General features: G+C 34.4%; 1 protein-coding gene and 1 pseudogene across 1 annotated transcript in view; both read right to left on the reverse strand.

The window, feature by feature from the left end:
- Positions 1–18,743, reverse strand: part of DPYD (dihydropyrimidine dehydrogenase) — an 851,480-nt gene that overhangs the window by 324,341 nt on the left and 508,396 nt on the right. Inside the window, exon 14 of the mRNA XM_042997970.1 lies at positions 12,298–12,462. Coding sequence (XP_042853904.1) covers positions 12,298–12,462 — 165 coding nt within the window. The remainder of the gene's footprint in view (positions 1–12,297; positions 12,463–18,743) is intronic.
- Positions 1,695–8,373, reverse strand: LOC107178997 (annotated as a pseudogene).

The raw sequence follows: 18,743 nt of genomic DNA on the forward strand, positions 1-18,743 counted from the left end.
TTTTTCTTTGAAGCACCGTGCTTTTGGTATATATCTAAGAAATATTTGCCTAACCTAAGATCACAAGAACTTTCACCTATGTTTTCTTTAAGAAGTTTTATAGTTTTAGGTTTTTCAATTAGGCCTATGACTATTTTGAATTAATTTTTATATATCATGTCAGATATGAGTGAACACTTACTTTTTTGAATATGGATACCAATTTTACTAGCATCATTTGTTATATATCGTTATATTTTGTCCACTGAATTTCTTTTTTGCAACTTTGACAAAGTCAGTTGTTCACACAACTGACGTGTGAGTTGTTTTCGGGCTTGCTATCCTCCTTTAATCTATTGGTATATTTATCTTTATGCCAGTATCTTGATTCTTGCAATTTTAAAATAAGCCTTGAAATCAGAAAGTGTTAGACTTCTAAATTGGTTCTTTTTGAATGATTTTGGCTACTGTAAGTCCTTTGCACTTACACAGGGATTTCAGAATCAGCTTGTCAAATTCTACCAAAAAAAGTAATGCTAACATTTTGATTACGACTGCATTTTATCTTTACACCAGTATGGGGACACTTGACATCTTAACAATGCTAACTCTTCCAATCATTGTAGAGCCTCCCATTTATTTAGGTCTTCTTTAATTTCTATTAGCAGGATTTTGTAGTTTTCAGGATGCATGTCTTTCACATCTTTGTCAGATTTATCCCAATTTCATGTGTTTGCTGCTTAATTTTAATACAATATGATATATTTACTTCAGTTTCCAGTTGTCTATTGCCAGCATATAAAAAGTATAATTGACTTTTATAAGTTGATCTTGTATCTTGCAACTCTGCTAATAAATTCATTTATTATTAAAAAAAATTTTTTAGTATTTATTTTTGAAGGAAAGAGAGACAGAGTGTGAGCAGGGAAAGGGCAAAGAGAGAGGGAGACACAGGCTCCAGGCTCCGAGCTGTCAGCGCAGAGCCCGACACGTGGCTTGAACTCACATACCATGAGATCATGACCCAGGCGCCCCTAAACTCATTTATTATTTAAAGTAGAATTATGACAGGCCATGACCAGGATTAGGTGAATTAGGCAATCTCCAGAGGTGCATAATTTAAGGGATTACAAGAAAAGTTGGTAATGAAGATAAACACTATTTTAATGCATATTTTAAGAAAAATATGAAAACAACAGCCTATAAGGTAGCTTCCTGGTTTTGTAAATAAAGTGGTTTTTATTGGCACATTTAATCATATTTTCTACATAAACAATCATATCCTCTGTGAATAAAGTTTCACTTTTTCCTTTGAAATCTGTATATCTTTTTGTTGTTTTCACTCTTTTATTTAAACAAATAAACTCTAGCAGAAATGTGGAATAGAAGTGGAGAGAGCAGATATCCTTATCTTATTTCTCTTGGGAAGAAAATATTCAGTCTTTCACCATTAACTAGGATGTTAGCTGTAGGTTTTTGTTTGTTTTGTTTAATGGTTCTCACCAGGTTAAGGAATTACCTCTCTATTCTTAGTTTGCTGAAATTTCTTTTAAATTAAAAACAGATTTTTGGATTTCTTCAAATGTTTTTTGTTTGGTTTATGGAGATAATTATATAATTTATGTTGTTCTCATTGTTATTATTTAGTTTGTAATTTATGTGAATTACAATATTCTCAAATGTTAAACCTACTTAGAATTCTTGGAATAAACCTCAATTGGTCATGATGAGGTCATTATATTCTTTATATATTATTGAATTCTATTTGTTAAAATTTGTTTAGAACTTTTGCATCTATGTTCATGAAGGACAACGGTCTATACTCTTCTTTTCTTGTCCTGTCCTTGTGTAATTGTAATAAGGTGTTGGCACCATAGATTTAGTTGGGAAGTATTCCCCCTGTCTTACTTTTCTGAAAGTGTGTGTGTAGAACTGGCATTATTCTTTCTTTTTTTTTAACTAACAATCAATTTATTAAAAAGGTCGATTTAAGCATCTGCTATGGTGACTTCCACCTCAACTCCTGGCTCAATACTGATGGAAGTAATCTGTCTAACAATCTCAGAAGGACTGTGCAAATCAATGAGTAGATCGTTGATCCTCATCTTTAAAACGATCCCAAGTCTTAGAACTTTTACCACAAGGAGTTTTCTTGTAGTGATTCTCAGTCTTGGCAGGCATCCGAAATGGTCCTTTCACTTTGAGATTCTTTTCCTTTGTGCCTCTGATCAAGTCAGCACATACATTCTCCAAAGATTTCACGTTGCGGCTGGTTAGAATAATTCTAATCTGGTGAATGGCCACCTCTGATTCCATGGGTGTCTTCGGGCCATGGCTTCCTGACTGACTTATTCCTCAGCAAGAGAGAACAGCAGTGAGTTGGGAGCAGGGGCAGAGCCTGCAAAGCTCCGCTCTAGCTGTGACCATGTCTTCCTCAAAGAGCTGGAATCATTCTTTCTTAAAGGGTTGGTGGAATCTACTCAGGAAGCCATCTGGGTCTGTAGTTTTCTTCATGGAAATGTTTTGACCTATAAATTCAATTTCTTTAACATTATTGCTTCTTGACTAAGCTTTGATAGTTTTCATCTTTCAAAAGATCTGTCCAGTTTATTTGCATAAAATCGCTTATAATATTCTATAATTTTTCTTTAATATCCATAGAATCTGCAGTGGTGCTACTTCTTTCATTCCCTATATTGATAATTTGTGTTTCTTGTCTCCTTTTTCTTCAGTCTGTCTGTTTTATTAATTTTGGCTGTCTTCTTAAGCAATCAGCTTTACTTTCCTTGATATTATCTATTTTGAGAGAGAATACTGTTTTCTAACTTACCAACTTCCTCCACTGATCTTCATTATATCCCTTATTTGAGTTTAGTTTATTCTTCTTTTTCTACATACCTTGAATGAACTGAATTCTTTAAAATTATTGATACTTCTTTTGTGGCACAGAATACGGTCTATTTTAATAAATGTTATGGACATATTTGAAAAGATAGTGTATTCTGTTACCACTGGATGGCATGTCCTATTAATGTCAGTCAGATAGGTTGATAGCATTTTTCAAATCTTGAATGACCTCCCTTCATTGTTTTATTAATGATTTATAGAAATAAACTGTGATTCTGAGTTTTTAGAAACTCAGGTATAGAAATAAACTGTGATTCTGAGTTTTTCTATTGCTCCTTGCTGTTCTATTAGTTTTTGCTTCATGTTATCTTAAAATTTTGTTACTAGGTGCATAAACTTAAGGATTGCTATCACCTGTGGATGAACTGACCATTTCATTATAATAAAATGCTCCCTTTTTGTCCCTGGCAATATTCTTTGCTTTGACATCTACTTTGTTTTTTTTATTAATATTATAAGATTTTATTTGATTAGAGTTAGCATGGTACATCTTTTTCCATTGCTTCAATTTTCTCCTTTTTGTGTCTTTATATTTAAAATTATTTTTCTTGTAAGCAGTATATACACAGTAGAGTCACGCTTTTTCTTCCAATCCGAAAATCTCTGCCTTTTAATTGGGAATGTTTCAACCACTTACATTTCATATGATTATTGATATGGTTAGGTTTTAGTCTATCATCTTACTACATGGTTTCTATTTGTGTCATCTCTTCTTTAGTATGTTTCTCTTTTTCTGCCTTCTTTTGGCTTAAGTACTCTGTATGATTCTATTTTATAACTCTACTGTTGCTTTTTAGCTATAATTCAGATGCATTATTTTATTAGTTGTTTAGAGCTTCAATTGTACATAGTTATCACAGTCTACCTTCAAGTGATATAAAACTTTACATAATTTGTTAGAAGCTTACATTAGTATAATTCATTTTCTTCCTCACAACTCTTGTACTTTATTGTCATTTTTACCTTTATATATTTTATAAACCACACAGTCTTATATTTTTGTTTAAACAAACAATTCTCTTCTAAAGTGAATTAAATAAGAAGAAACAAAATCATATATTTACGTATGTAGTTACAAATCCTGGTATTCTTCCTTTCTTTGTGTAGATCCATATTTCAACCTAGCAGCATTTTACATTCTGTCTAAAACAGTTTTTAAACATTTCTTGTGGTGCTGATCTCCTGATGATGATTTTATTTTGGCTTTTCGTGTTTGAAAAAGTATTTATTTCACCTGTATTTTTGAAAGATATATTGTTGAATTTTGCAATCTACATTAACAGTTGTTGACCTTTTATTTTCTTTCAGCACTTGAAAGTTGTTGTTTTCTAGCATGCATTGTTTCTGACAACAAATCAAAACAGTGACTTTTATATTTGTTCTGTAAAGAATATGCTTTTTTCTCTGATTTCAAAATTGTTTCTTTATCATTGGCTCAACTAATTTAATTATGATGTACTCCTTGGTATAATTTTCTTCATGTTTCTTATGCCTGGAGTTCAAGTTTCTTGTTTTTTACTTGTTTGTTTGTTTTGCAGGTGGAAAGGCTTATAGCTTTATGCAAAACTGGGAATTGGAGCCATTTTGTTTCTTCAAACTTTGAAAACTCCAGTATATATCAGGCCACATGAAGTTGTCCCTAGCTCACAAATGGTATATTTACTCCCCACTCTCCAACCACCCCCCATGAATTTTAATTTGGATAGTTTTTACTGCTATTATCTTCAAGGTGACTAATCATTTCTTCTGCAGTGCCTAATACGGTGTTATTAGTTACCAGTGTATTTTTCATCTTATTCATTGTAGTTTTCATTCTGGAAGTCTGATTGCATTTTTTGTTTTGTTTTGATTTTGATTTTTAAAAATTTTTTAATGTTTACTTATTTTTGAGAGAGAGAGGTGGGGGGGAGGGGCAGAGAGAGAGGGAAATACAGAATCCAAAGCAAGTTCCAGGCTCCAAGCTATCAGCACAGAGCCGACAAGGGGCTCAAATCCACAAACTGTGAGATCATGACCTGAGCTGAAGTTGGATGCTTAACCGACTGAGCCACCCAGGTGTCCCACATGATAGGTAATTTTTAGTTGAATGCCAGACACTGTGAATTTTATCTTATTTGGTCCTAGATATTTTTGTATACCTATATTCTTGAGGTTTGTTCTGAGTTTCAGGTTACTTGGAAATATTTTGATCCTTTCAGATCTGGCTTTTAAGGGTTGTTGGGCATGACTAAAGCAGTGCTAAGCCTATGGCTAATTGTGAATCATGGGGTTTTCCAGTCTGGCTGGCAGAAAGAGTAATTATTCCCAGATCCTTTTATGAATTGAGTACTAGTTCCTCTAATCCATTCAGAAAGTTCTTTCTGCAGTCTCTTGTAATTTACTCACATGCATGAGCTGATGTACTCTGTTGAACACTCAAGAGGGACCTTCTGCAGGTCGCTGGAGTACTCCCTGCATGCAGCTCTCTGCTTTCTGGTGTTCTATCTTGTGAATTCTAGCCACCTTGGTTTCTCTGGACTTTCAGCTTTGTCTCCTCAACTCAGAGAGACTTCTGGGTTCTTCTTCCTGTAATGTGGCCTGGAAACATTCTAGAGCATTGGCAGAGCTCATTCCTTTGTTTTCCATCTCTCAGTGACCACTATCTTTATCGACTGTTGTTCCAGGTCTTAAACACTGCTGTTTCATATATTTTATACCTTATTTTATGTTGCTGTTTCAGGTGGGATGGTAAATCCAGTCCCCATTACTCCATCTAAACTGTAGCTAATGTTTTCTTTTAAGGAACTAGGAATATCCTATTCAAAAAAAAAGAAAAAAAAATACTTGGCTACATGAAGCCAGAAACTAATCACAGAACTATGAGCTTCATTATGCATTCTGATTCATTTTGGCTACTCTTGTTTGTAGAATTAAACACATTTTAATTTTTCTCTTTCTATGCTGATACTAATAACTGCCATTATTTAAGTCTTGTTTTAATTGGAAACTAAGTCAAAAGAATGAGCGATATTAAAGCACAGAAGTATAACAAATAAAACACTGAATAAAGATCAGAAGACTTTACATTCTATATTACATATAATAAATTCAAGATTATAAGTATCACTAAAAAGCATATTTAGTGAGCTAGTTTTTAATTTTTTAGTTGGTAATTATTTCTAAAATAGTGACTTGTATATGCACTGTTAGTTCACAAATGCTTTGCAAATCAACTGGCAATATACTTCAAGAGCTATAAATAGGCTGTTACCTTTGACTTGCCAAATCCCCCTCTCAGAATATTTCATGAAAACTAATTATTACTTTAAAAAGGAATAAAAGCTAAATGCATAAAGGTATCCTATGCAATATTATTTATAGTGGTGAATAACTTCAATGTGCCAAACAAGATACATATAATATCTCATTTAATCTTTAGAACAACCTCTGGGAATAGTTCTTGTTATCACACAGATGAGGAAGCAGACTCTGAGAGCATCAATAAACAGCAAGTCAGAGTTGATGCTGAGATTCAAATCTATTCTGACTTTAAACCTCATACCATTAGCTCTTAGACTCTATCAACTCTAGAAAGTGAAAACAGAGATTTGTTAGGACAACTAGACATGGACTGTTTTACATCAATCCACCCTAACTTTTTAAATTTCCACTATTATTATGATTAATTTTTATTTTATTTTTTTGTACACTAGATAGATCTTTTAAAAAATCAATAAAGTAATGTCAGCAGATAACTGTCCTGGATTTTAGTAAAAGAGGGAGGTTGGGAAGTATCTGTATTCTCTAGAATTCATGAACGATGTTAGAAAATCACTACTTAAGCTCTGGTGTAAAGAAAGAAGGAGTTTCCTGGGGATATACTAGACTTCCCTTCAATATTTGCTCCAGCAGTTTCCTAATTTATTTAAAATAAATCAACATGGGAATGTGTAGAAATTGACAGAAACAGAGAATTGACAAGCTCAAAAAATTCCAGAGGGAACAAAGAAGGAATCCCTCCAGTGCAGGGATGCTTACATTTCTGTTGGTGAATATCCTTTTCAGAACATGAGGGGGAAAGAGCAAAGGTGATGTTTATGCTTTATAAGCTCTGTATTAAGAAAGCAATGGTTTAATAAAAAATGAAAGCAAAAGTTAACAACCCTATACTGGTCATCATTGGCCTGAAACATATATATTGTAGTTTTATCTGTTACTAAATTTTATTCTTCTAAACAGATTGAGAGGGGATAACAAAATCCTCATATTTCTAATGAGTAAGACTTAGTTATAAATAATCCAAAGAAAAGAAAGCCTGCTTCTGCTGAGTCAGCCTTTGTGGTGCCTATAGGAAGACTGCAGCAGTTATGGGGTGATGAATACCCACTGAATAAGCAGTAAGTATCCTCCTTGTTTAGAGGACACCTAGATCTGACTCAATCCCTTGACTCCCTATTTTCAAATACAGAACTTAAGATGGGACCAGGTAACAGTTCAAACCAAGGTCCACATTGAGTCACCGACATTGTACTCTAAAGTCAGCTATAAAATGTCTTGAGCTGGGACTAATGACAAAATAATGGTTGGCTGATAACAGACTTCTTTCTTTGTCTAATAAAAAGATTTTGCTTTCCTTTTTGAGAGTCTGTGGTTAAGAGAGCTCAATATAATTGTCCTATCTGAGTGGGTGGGTAAAGGAGAACTGAAATGACATATTACTCTTAATTCCTCAGGTTCTTTAGTGCCAAGTGAAATACCTCTTCAAGGTGTAATGGAAAGATTTCCAGCCCCAATGACTTCACTTACTAGCCGTGTGACACAGTGCCCTGTGCAATGCCATATTTATAAAAGTCAGTCTCCTCATCTATAAAATGAGGAAAAACTCTGCTTCACAGATATATAAAGCCCTAAGTACAGGCCCTGGCACATATAAAAGGCTCTTGAGCTCTGATACAGGACTTTTATAAATATGTAATGATATATGTCAATGGTCATGAATGATACTGGTTTTATATGCAGTAGGATTAATTGAACTTTATAAAAAATATGCACACACACCACATACATATATACATATGTATACACACACATACACACACACACACACATTCACACTCACACAAATGGATATTCACTGTATCCATCCCAGAATTTCTGAAATGACTAAACTAGGACAGAGCCTAACCATAAATACCTTTTCTGAAGTTCCACAAGAGATTCTAATATGCAACCAGAGCTGAGAAGCACTGGGCAAAGGTTCTTAATCTGAGGTCCATAGAATTCTTGATAGAATACAGGAAATTCGTGAACTAGGATGGAGAAAAACTTAGACCTTTATTTTTATTTTCTTTATTTTCACTAACCTCCTGCTGTGATTTAGCATTTCCTCAGGAATGCAACAAACCATAGTAGGGCTATCGATAACCTGGGACTTTGCACCAATAGAAGCCACAGAAAATCACCTTCAAGTTGCTTTAGATATCTCAAGGTGTCACTGATGGTCACCATTATGTTAAAATTCCAGTAGTTACTACATCTGCCACTAGATTGTGTTTTAGTGACTTATTAAAGAGTAACGTGCATTACTATACTGTATTTGTAAAAATATATTGAGCATTCATTTTCATACAATAGGAATCCTTTGCAAACTGTTGAATTGGGTTTTACACATTCAAAAACATTCTGAAGAAAGGCTGTTAGGCTTTGGTAGGGTGTGTAAGGAGTCCAGGACACACACACGGGGTTCAGAATTCTGTATTTAGAGGCTAATTGGTCAGGAAAGCACTTTCAGGAATGCTGATGAAGAGCAACTTGTTTGGAATCATTTTGAACTTAATGTGTGCAATGCTGATTTCTCAGTAATGAACTGAGGAAGGGTTTCAGTAGAGTGAGGTGTATTGTAATTGAAGTATATTTACATATCAATTGTTCTTCCTTTATTAATTTCTCTAACAAAGCCATCACTCCCTTTTCTATCTTCACCAGCTAATTCGCTGCTGAATCCCTATCTTTTGCCTAACTCTTACTTTAGCTGCCACAAATGATAGAAAATGTCAGTCTTTGTTTGCTAATTCAGTGCATTCAGACAAAATGCAGCATGTATTTTTTTGGTTAAAAAAAATTGCGAAGCTTAAAATATATGGTTTCTAAGGCTTTTGCAGTGAGAATGAAAGGATTCACTTAAAATTGATTTCTGTAAGCCCTAATTATACAGTACATTTCATAATAAGCATTGCAAAATCTCAGCTTAGGAACAAAAAAACTCTTAGTAATAAACTGTCACTACAATCATCAGTGTGCCAAATTTAATTCACAGATAAATAAAAAGGAACCTTGAAAGCCGGGCAGAAGTCTAGTATAAAGTGTAGGCTTTGGTATAACTCTGTGCTAGTTAAGGAACAAGCCTTTACAATATATTTCAGGGGTCTCAATGCCTTTCTAGTCAAGGTGTTCTTCCAGCCGTCTCCTCCAGTTCATGGTCAACTGGTGTCTACTCTCTCTGGAAAGAAAGATACTAGCTGCTGCTACTATCAGCTGACCTACATCCCTTCTCCACAACCCTCAGGACAATTTCTTTTTCAGAAAAGTTACCTCTTGCTTAGAAGCTGCCACACTGGGTTGAATTACCCGATCCCTGTCATCAAAGGTGGCAGCCACGCACTTGAGAATGATGTGGGAAAACTCCAGTGAGAGTGATAATTAAACTTGGAAAATGAAGGGTCACCTTCTTTCGTTCAGCTCATTGGGTTTGGCATCAGAGTAATTCCAAAACAGTGGGGGATATTCTACTCGCAGCATGGCAATATCTAGGTGCAACACATTATTTCTCTGGGTTCAAATGGGAATGCCATTTTAATTGTATTTAAAATGTTATCGTTGATATGGAGGATAAAAGTGTTAGAAATTAGTTCTAAGGATATAGAAAAAGAATAATGAGTATAATCTCAATGGCGAAAGAATTAGAAACAAGAAAAGCATGCATTGTTTTCTCAGAAGGAAAAAGCATATAGGAGGAGAAAATTGTTTCCAGGGAAATTTTGAAAAGAACATTTAAATGTGCTTCTTCTTTCTACTTGACTGTGGAATCACAAAGCAAGAGTTTCATCTCAGCTTTCTCGTCTACTTACTGTCATTTCTTGGAGGCCACTGTATAATATCTCACTCCTGCCCAAAAGAGAGTAGAGTTTGAGACAAGCCAATGGCAGGAGTTCTCTTCCAGGAAAAGGGATTTTTTTTTCAGATACTATGGCTTATCTAAATACTATAGAAGCAATATCTGGGGAAATTATATTTCATCCTCTTATGTTGCATTAAAAAGTAATACTGAAATTTTAAAGGCCTGAAATGATACTGCACTTTGTGCACTAGAGAACACTATAATTAGACAGGAGCACAGATGCTAAAAGCAAGTTTCAAGTTCAAATTTTGGCTTCACCATGTAGAATAGTCCCCCTTTATCTATGAGGGATACATTGCAAGACCTCCAGTGGTTACCTGAAACCATGGATAGCACTGAACCCTTTATAAACCACGCTTTTTCCTATATATACATACCTATGATAAAGTTTAGTTTATAAATTAGGCACAATAAGAAATTAGCAACAAAAGCTAAGAATAAAATAGAACAGTTATAACAACACACTGTAATAAAAGTTATGTGCATATGGCCTCTCTCTCTCTCTCAATATTATACTGTATTCACTCTCCTCATGATGATGTGAGATGATAAAATGCCTATGTGATGAGATAAAGTGAGGTGAATAACATAAGCACTGTGACAAAGCTTAAAACAACTACTGACCTTCCAACATCAGAAGGAGGATCATCTGCTTTCAGACTGGGTTGACTCCTGGTAACTAAAACCATGGAAACTGAAAGGGGAACCAAGGAATAGCTGTGCAACCCTGGGCATGTAATGTTACTTCTTTGTTTCCTATCAGTTTCCTCTCTGTGAAATGGGGAAAGTAATAGTACCTATCTTATAAGATTATTTAAAGATTGAGTATTAAAATACATAAGGCATTTATAACAATACCAACCACAGTTTAATATTATAAGAGCTCACACTTATTATTTTTGCTATTATTTTACGGTTGTTCAGTACCTAGTATAATACTTAAAATCTGTAGATGGTGTTTAAAAACACATTAATAATTCTTCTTATACTTGACCCACTTTTTGTCCCTGTCTTTCTGAGAAAAGCTTCCCACAAGATTTTGGCCCTTTGAAAAAACAAATAGCTCAACATAATTGTTTACTAGAGTTAATTGCATAATGTGAACATAGAGTATTTGCAACATCAATTTCAGAAAGTGAAAAATTCCTAAAGAACAGAATCTACAGATATCATATGGGTATTGATAGTTCCCTTTATATATGAAGGTTTGACTTGAGGATGATTAATTTTATTCTATGTGTGTATATTTTGTTTCAAGGTAAGAGAGCTTTGAACCAATCAGAATACTCTAAAACAACAACAACTTAATGGGTTAGGCAAGAGAATGAAATAGAAAGTCCCTTTATAAGATTTTCGAATTTATCAGTTTGTGGGAAAACATCCACAAATTTCATTAGATTTTAAAATATCTATCATTAGAGTACTTAAAACATTCCAATTCATCTTTGAATCTTTTCTACAACACAAAGACACACATTGTCCAAACCTCAACTTCCATTCATCACCAGCTCTGAGACAGAAAATGATGAGGGGCGGGGAGGCAGAAAATTGTGTGTGTGTGTGTGTGTGTGTGTGTGTGTGTGTTGTGTGTATGCATATGTGTATCAGAGTGAGAGAGGGGGAAAAAGAATAAATGAATTAAGAACAACTCTAACCATCTACTGAAGAGAAAATACTACCTATAGGTTAAAAAACTATTGGCAACATATAAAAATCCATAAAGAAATGAAATACATGTAATCTTTGTGCACAGTACTTTTAAAGAAAGGGCTTTATAAAAGATAGTGACTCATTTAGTATAAAGGTATTAAAATTATTTGATAAATTATTTCCCACTGAAAAAACATAAATAAACTATATAAAAAGATATTCTGCTTCTGCCTCAGGTTTATATTTAAAATGATTTATAGCCTGCAATTTCTTCCTAAGGTCATCACCTTCATAAATACTAGCTACATACAGTGAAAACCAAGTCAATAAAATGAGGATTTCATTTCTCTTCCTCTGCTTATGTAGATACTTCTTCCATCTGCATGGCACCCATTTATAACAAAGCCTCACATTGTGTGGATTTTTATGAGTTCTTGAGCTTTTCTTTCTTTTTTATCTTTCTATGCATCAGCAAAGCAACTGGCAGATTCTTTAATAAAATATATTATACACATTAATATTTATAAGCCTATGAATTGGATGTTTAAATAAACATTCACCAACTTATGCCAATTCTTTTGTTTTAGACGTTAAATCACACTTACATTGTCTGGAAAGTCAGCTTTTAGTTCGGTGACACTTTGACACCAATATGCAGCCGTTTTTTCACTGATGAGCTCAATATTCAGGAAGGAGCTTTGTCCAGGGCCATACATGGGGCCAGAGGTAGTCCCCCGGATGATTCTAGGCGAAACATTTGTCACGATGTCCTGATAAAAGAGTAAAGATATTGGGTCTCCTTTTGACCAAGAAAAACTACAATCTTTATTCGATGCTCATTTCTATATGACAATATTTTACCAAGTCCTTTCTCACATTTTTAGAGAAGAATTTTAAAAATATATTTTAAATTACATGTGAATATAAACTACTTCCAAATGAAAGAGTAAACAAAGTATTTGTCAGCTTTATTTAAATTACTTTCTGTAATTGTAAGGTTAGCATCTTAAAAAATATGTAAATTCATTTTATTGGTTTTGGGCATACATATTTTAATTTGTTTGCAATTAAATAATAAATAAAAACCTGATAAGTAAAATGTAAGAATATCGTTTCAGTCTAGTTAATCCAAATACCTTCAATGACATTTTAATTCCAATAAAAGCTAATGTTTTGTAAAGAAAAAAACCCACTATTTTTCTTAAAAAGCAATTCCAATGTAAATCAGCCAGGGAGTACATATTAGTACCATTGGCTCATCAAACTTTAACACATATTCTAACAAACTAACTGGGTCAACCTACCTATAGAATTCTAACTATAAATTCACATTCAATGAGAATTCAGTTCTTCCAAGACTGAAATGAGGATATCAATAACTTCCTGATAACTATAAACAGTAAACAGTCAAATTAACTTGCTTGTTAAGTGTAATTAACAATGTACAACTGCTTCTAAAGCTGTATTAACAAAGAAGAGTAACATTCTTACATTACTAAAAACTAAAAAGAAACAAAGAAGAAAAATGTTTCTTTAGCCAACTTCCAATTAAAATTAATTTTGAGTAAAGGTCATTTAGTTAAGGATTTATCAGAATTAGTCATTTAAGTACCCCTCCTCACCATCTTGTCACTTTTAGTGAGATAACATGAACCCCCATTAGTATATAGCAATTAAGGTCAATTTACATATTTTAATTAAGAACCACCCCATATAAAACAATTAGCGTAATAGGCATACTAACTGGATTTCATAACATTTGGACGTTTTTCCAACTAGATAGACAGGAAACCTTAATTAGCATTAATTAGTGCTGATCTGCATATGTTTGATAAGGCATACCCTTGCCACAAAAGATTATTTATTCCTGAATCTGCCAAATGCTACAGTTGCAGAGGATAAAAGGACTTTTCTTCACATTGCATGTTAATTTCTGGTAATTTACATTCACTTTTACATTCGAATTAGTATATTATAAAATAAATGGTATAAATGTTACAATAAGCCTCCTTAAATATGTACATTTTTACTTATAGGAATCCTGCCAGTTAATGTTTTACTAATTAAGCCATTCCACTTCTATTGTAATTATGGGCAACACCACCAGCCTTACTTTGATTTGCCATTGTAAAACAGTGTTCCACAATCTTATAATGGGTAAAATGACATTCAAGTCACTCCAGAATGCTCAGGTTTAATGGGTCAAATTTCTGTCTTGGCAAAGGCTTAAATGTATGCTGTACATCCCTGCAGGTGGCTTCTGTGCAGCTTACCCAGGTAGGTAACTCAAGTGCTGCCATGGTCTGAGAACACGATGCTAGGAATGTTTCTATCAAATAAGGCTTATTTTCTTCTATTTTAAAAAAAATTTTGTTTAAGGTTTATTTATTTTTGAGACAGAGAGAGACAGAGCATGAATGGGGGAGCGTCAGAGAGAGAGGGAGACACAGAATTCAAAGCAGGCTTCAGGCTCTGAGCTGTCAGCACAGAGCCCGACGCGGGGCTCAAACTCACGGACCGGACCGCGAGATCATGACCCAAGCCGAAGTCAGCCGCTCAACCGACTGAGCCACCCAGGTGCCCCAGGCTAATTTTCTTCTATATTCCAACTTTCAAAAGCCATTCACTTTAAGCCTTGAAGTCTTCATTTCCTCTGCTCTACTCCCTAGTCTAAAAGCCTTTCATCTAGATAAATCCAATCTAGGCCACAGGTTTTGCCCTATATAAAACTTGGCCAAGGAAGTGAATACAGTCCTTACTCAGTTCACCAACTCATGTGCCCTGGCACTGAAGAGTCCCACAAATGAAGGGGCACCCATTTAAAGGACCACTTTATAATTTAGCAGCACCTCCTGCTTATTCAACAAAACTGACTAATGTTAGCAGCATCCCTCTTCCTATCCATTCTTCAGGTCTTAACTTAGACTTCAGTCCCTTTGAGAAACCTTTCCATGTCTCCAACATCATCAAGTCTTAATAAGCTGCTCTGACTTATGCCACCATAGCAATATATCCTTCCCCAATTGGCATTCTTAACATCCTGTAGTGTAACTGTCTATATTCTTGTCTGAACCTTCCACTAGAGTATAAGGATTGGAAAAGAAACTATCTCATTTGCTAACACATGTGCAGCTTCTAGCCTGGCCTTTAACAGGTGCTCAAATAATGTTTTTTGAAGAAGCCTAAAGCAAAACCCTAGGCACTAGAATGGGTCTTGTCCTGAGGCAGGGGAAGGATAGAGGATTTATTGCTGGCCTTATTCTGTTGCTGAACAGACATTATATTCAATTTTCAGGTACTGGTTCTTTGCTTTAGATCCTTTCCTACTAGTCTGTTACTCTAGAATTGGGGACTTTCCTTGCTTCCCCTGATACCTCAGTGACCCCTGAATACAGCTCCCTGTCCCCAACTACAGTTGGTAACACTGTGCTTGACACAGATTGCCCACCTCTCCCCATCTCAGCCTACAGCAGAGCCTCAGTGACAGGAAGCATATTTCAACTTCCTCACACTGTAGCTTTTAAGATCTCCCGGATTGTTGGCTCTAACTTCCTGGGTTTATCTGATCTCAAGGAACCAAATACAATGGTTTTATTCAGATACAATCTGACTCTAAGGCTTTCTGGGTCAGGTGGATGCGAATTCCTAAACTGGTCATTGGCTACCTAGAGGATTTCTTGGCTGATGAATGTATTACGATCTTAACCAACTATAGTTGCTTCTTGTGTCTGTGCCCTAGGCTGGGACCACATCTTCATAGTATGTTTAGGCTTTTTTTTTTTAATATCATAAAATAAAGAAGACACAGCATAGAAGAATTGCACCTATACTGAGTAAGGAAAACCGCAATGGTCCAGTAATTCTAAGCCATATACTATTTTACAGTAACCTGCCTAATAACAATTAGGCCAACAACCCACAGTGGCCAAATGGCCAAATTAACAAGATTTAAATGGAGGACAGTCAGGGGTGTCTGAGTGGCTTAGTCAGCTAAGGGTCCGACTTTGGCTCAGGTCATGCTCTCATAGATTTGTGAGTTCAAGTCCAGTGTCTGACTCTGTGCTGACAGCTCACAGCCTGGAGCCTATTTCATTTTCTGTGTCTCCCTCTCTCTCTGCTCCTCTCCCACTCATGCTCTGTCTCTCTATCACCCAAGAATAAACATTAAAAAAATTTTTTTAATAAAAAAATAAATAGAGGACAGTCAAGCAAATGCTCCATTCTTAAAATGCCCCACTTCAGTGGTACCTTAAAACCTAAAATTCTGACATTAGAGATTTTTCTTTTGAATACTGTGAGTTAAATTTATTTTTAATGTTGGGGGTGTTTTATTTTTCTCTTTTATAATCTGGTATTAAACTCTAAATATACAATGGGAGAATTATCAATGATCTCCTTAACCAAGATCAAACAGTAAGTGCAAGCAAATCAGAGGGAAATTTTATCTACTTCATAATCAGGGTTGCTAATTCCTTTATGTTGATTTATAACAGGCAGTGTTTCTCTGAACAGGTTAGTGTTCTCTTTCTTTAACTCAAGCCAAGAAAAAAGATCCTTAACAACCGCCAAACTGCATATGCCTAATGTGTAGAGCTTGTCAACTATCAGTGAGTCAACTGTTGCCATTGTAGCAATTTAAAAATTCAGTGTATTCCAAATTCAGTGAAAGTGCCGAGATTCCAAGATTCCAAGATTGTCACCTAGTGATAAATTGATAATAGAAGTTTTATTCTAGGTTTTCTTTCCCAAATTCATTCATATTTGCTGTTATTACCTTATCAAAAAAAAAAAAAAAACCCTTCTCTACTAACTTAAGACTTCTTGGAATTGTTAAGTGAAAGGTGAATGAAAACTTGGATACAACCAATTACCCTTGGTTATATGATTATAGAGTTAAAGCTTCAATAATTGGGCAATAACTTACTAAAGCTTTTGACCTGGGAATACTAGAATTTGAGCATGATTTCATAAGATAATATTTTGCTTTAATATTTAATAGCTAAATTATATTAGCATTGCTTAAGGGAATTAATATAACAAACATATGCAGAATATTTAGAACAAACAAGCTTATTCTCTATAACAAAGAAGAGGAATTACCATAGTTCTAGTCTTCAGTGCATTAACAATATACTGATTTTTTAAAATTGATGTTTATAGATAAGAAAATGTTAGGTGATATCTCTGCTTTGTGTGATATTGTAACTACCATTATATAATCGAATGTTAGTGACCCCTTAACATTTGAAGTGATGCTAGTGATTTTCAGCATTAGTAAAGAGATTTAAATCGTAAACAGGCTGATTATATTTGCTTGTTTAAGTTCATTTACTTGACCTCTCTTATCCTAAAGAAAAAAAAAAAACTATAGTGTTTCCATGGTTACCACTGGATCAAGATAGTCACGATGGCCTCAATGAACAGAAAAAGAAACTTTGCAGAGATGTCTTGTTAAGAGGCTAGGAAAAGAAACAGGGTCCAAAAACGTTGAATTAAAATGAAAAATAAAATTTGCAGAATGAACCAGAGCTACTCTACCACAACAGATTAATTTAGAAATCTGTTGAGTGAAAAGAGCAAGCTGTGGAAAAATATATAGAATATGATACCTAAAACAAAACAAAAAAAAAACATAACATACTGTTTAGTGAAACACATTTATGTGACCAAATGTAAGTATAAGAAAATAATTAAAATAATTCAGAGGAGTGGTTACCTCTTACAATAGGTAGATGCTGGGGGAGAAATTGGGGATGGTGGAGCAACGATGACTTTCTAAAAGTATTAGTGATATAGAATTTTAAAGAAGTTTCACTCTTGAACTGCAGAAACACATGGTAAAATGAGAAATCTGTTTTATGCGTTTTGTGGTATCAGAGTGCATATTGTTATACACTATAGGTAAAGTTTCATTGGTTTACCTGAAAACCTGTAATTTAAATCTTAGGGGTAAGTCATTCCTTTCTTAATTTCCAAAATTCTGCCATAAACTGGCTCTTCATGTCAAACAAATCTTTTAATTAGTTTTAAAACCTAGAATTTTAAAAATTAAATGCACTGCATGACAAATTGTCTTCTAAAATATATCACTTTCTGTATGAGTGGGCTTTATCTATACATTATTCCATAAAAGAGGAGAATCACTTTGCAAATAAATCTAACAACAAATATCCTGTTATGTAATATGGTTCTATCGTTATAAATCTGGCATACTGCTTCCCTGGGAATAGCAAAAAAGTAAAATAAAATTCAACAGTGGCCCAGTTTCCAGTGCAACTCCACTATTATGAAAGAAGTACCTAACATTTTATTTTCTTCATGAGCTAAGTATATTAATATTTGATCACTCCTCAAAATAAATGTTATAATGGTCAGAATAATCTGTTCGTGGTTGTTTTGGAGGGGTGGAATGGGTAGGATGAAAATTTGTTCTTAATACATCAATTTTCCATCCTAGTGTCTTATATAAAGATAGCGCTCAAAAACCTGAAATTGTGACCAAATTTACCCATTTGTCATCAGGAACTTTGAATCGGTCTACCCACATGGAAAACACAGTGAACAAGAATAACAGTGTTATCTACAAACACAAGATAAATTATCAGAGAATTTGTCTACTGCTGCCCAGCTCTAGTGAGCATTAGAGATGAGACTAGAATTCAGGCACATTTAGGTGATATGAATAATATTAGTGACCACTTAACATTTGATGCAGGTGATACTAATCAGCACTAATTTTAGTTGCAAGAAAAACAAATCAATTTAAACAAGTTAGACTTTTTTAAGAAGTAGGGATGTGGCATTTACTTTAAGGAAAAGGGAAAAAATCCCGTAACAGGAAGGAAGGAAGGAAATTCATTTTGAAATGTTTCTCTGTCTCTTCTCTCTGCTTCTATTTGCATAACTCTTCATCCTTCCCTCTTTCTGTGGAGGGCTTCCTCTGTTACAGTTCATATGATAGAACCATAGGCCCCTGACAGGTTCCAAATTATAAGGTATAGGTAGAGTCATATTCAAATCTTGTAATCTCTCAAGTCCATGATTCATATAT

Source organism: Panthera tigris, chromosome C1, assembly GCF_018350195.1.
Source record: "Panthera tigris isolate Pti1 chromosome C1, P.tigris_Pti1_mat1.1, whole genome shotgun sequence".
NCBI classification, from domain to species: domain Eukaryota; kingdom Metazoa; phylum Chordata; class Mammalia; order Carnivora; family Felidae; genus Panthera; species Panthera tigris.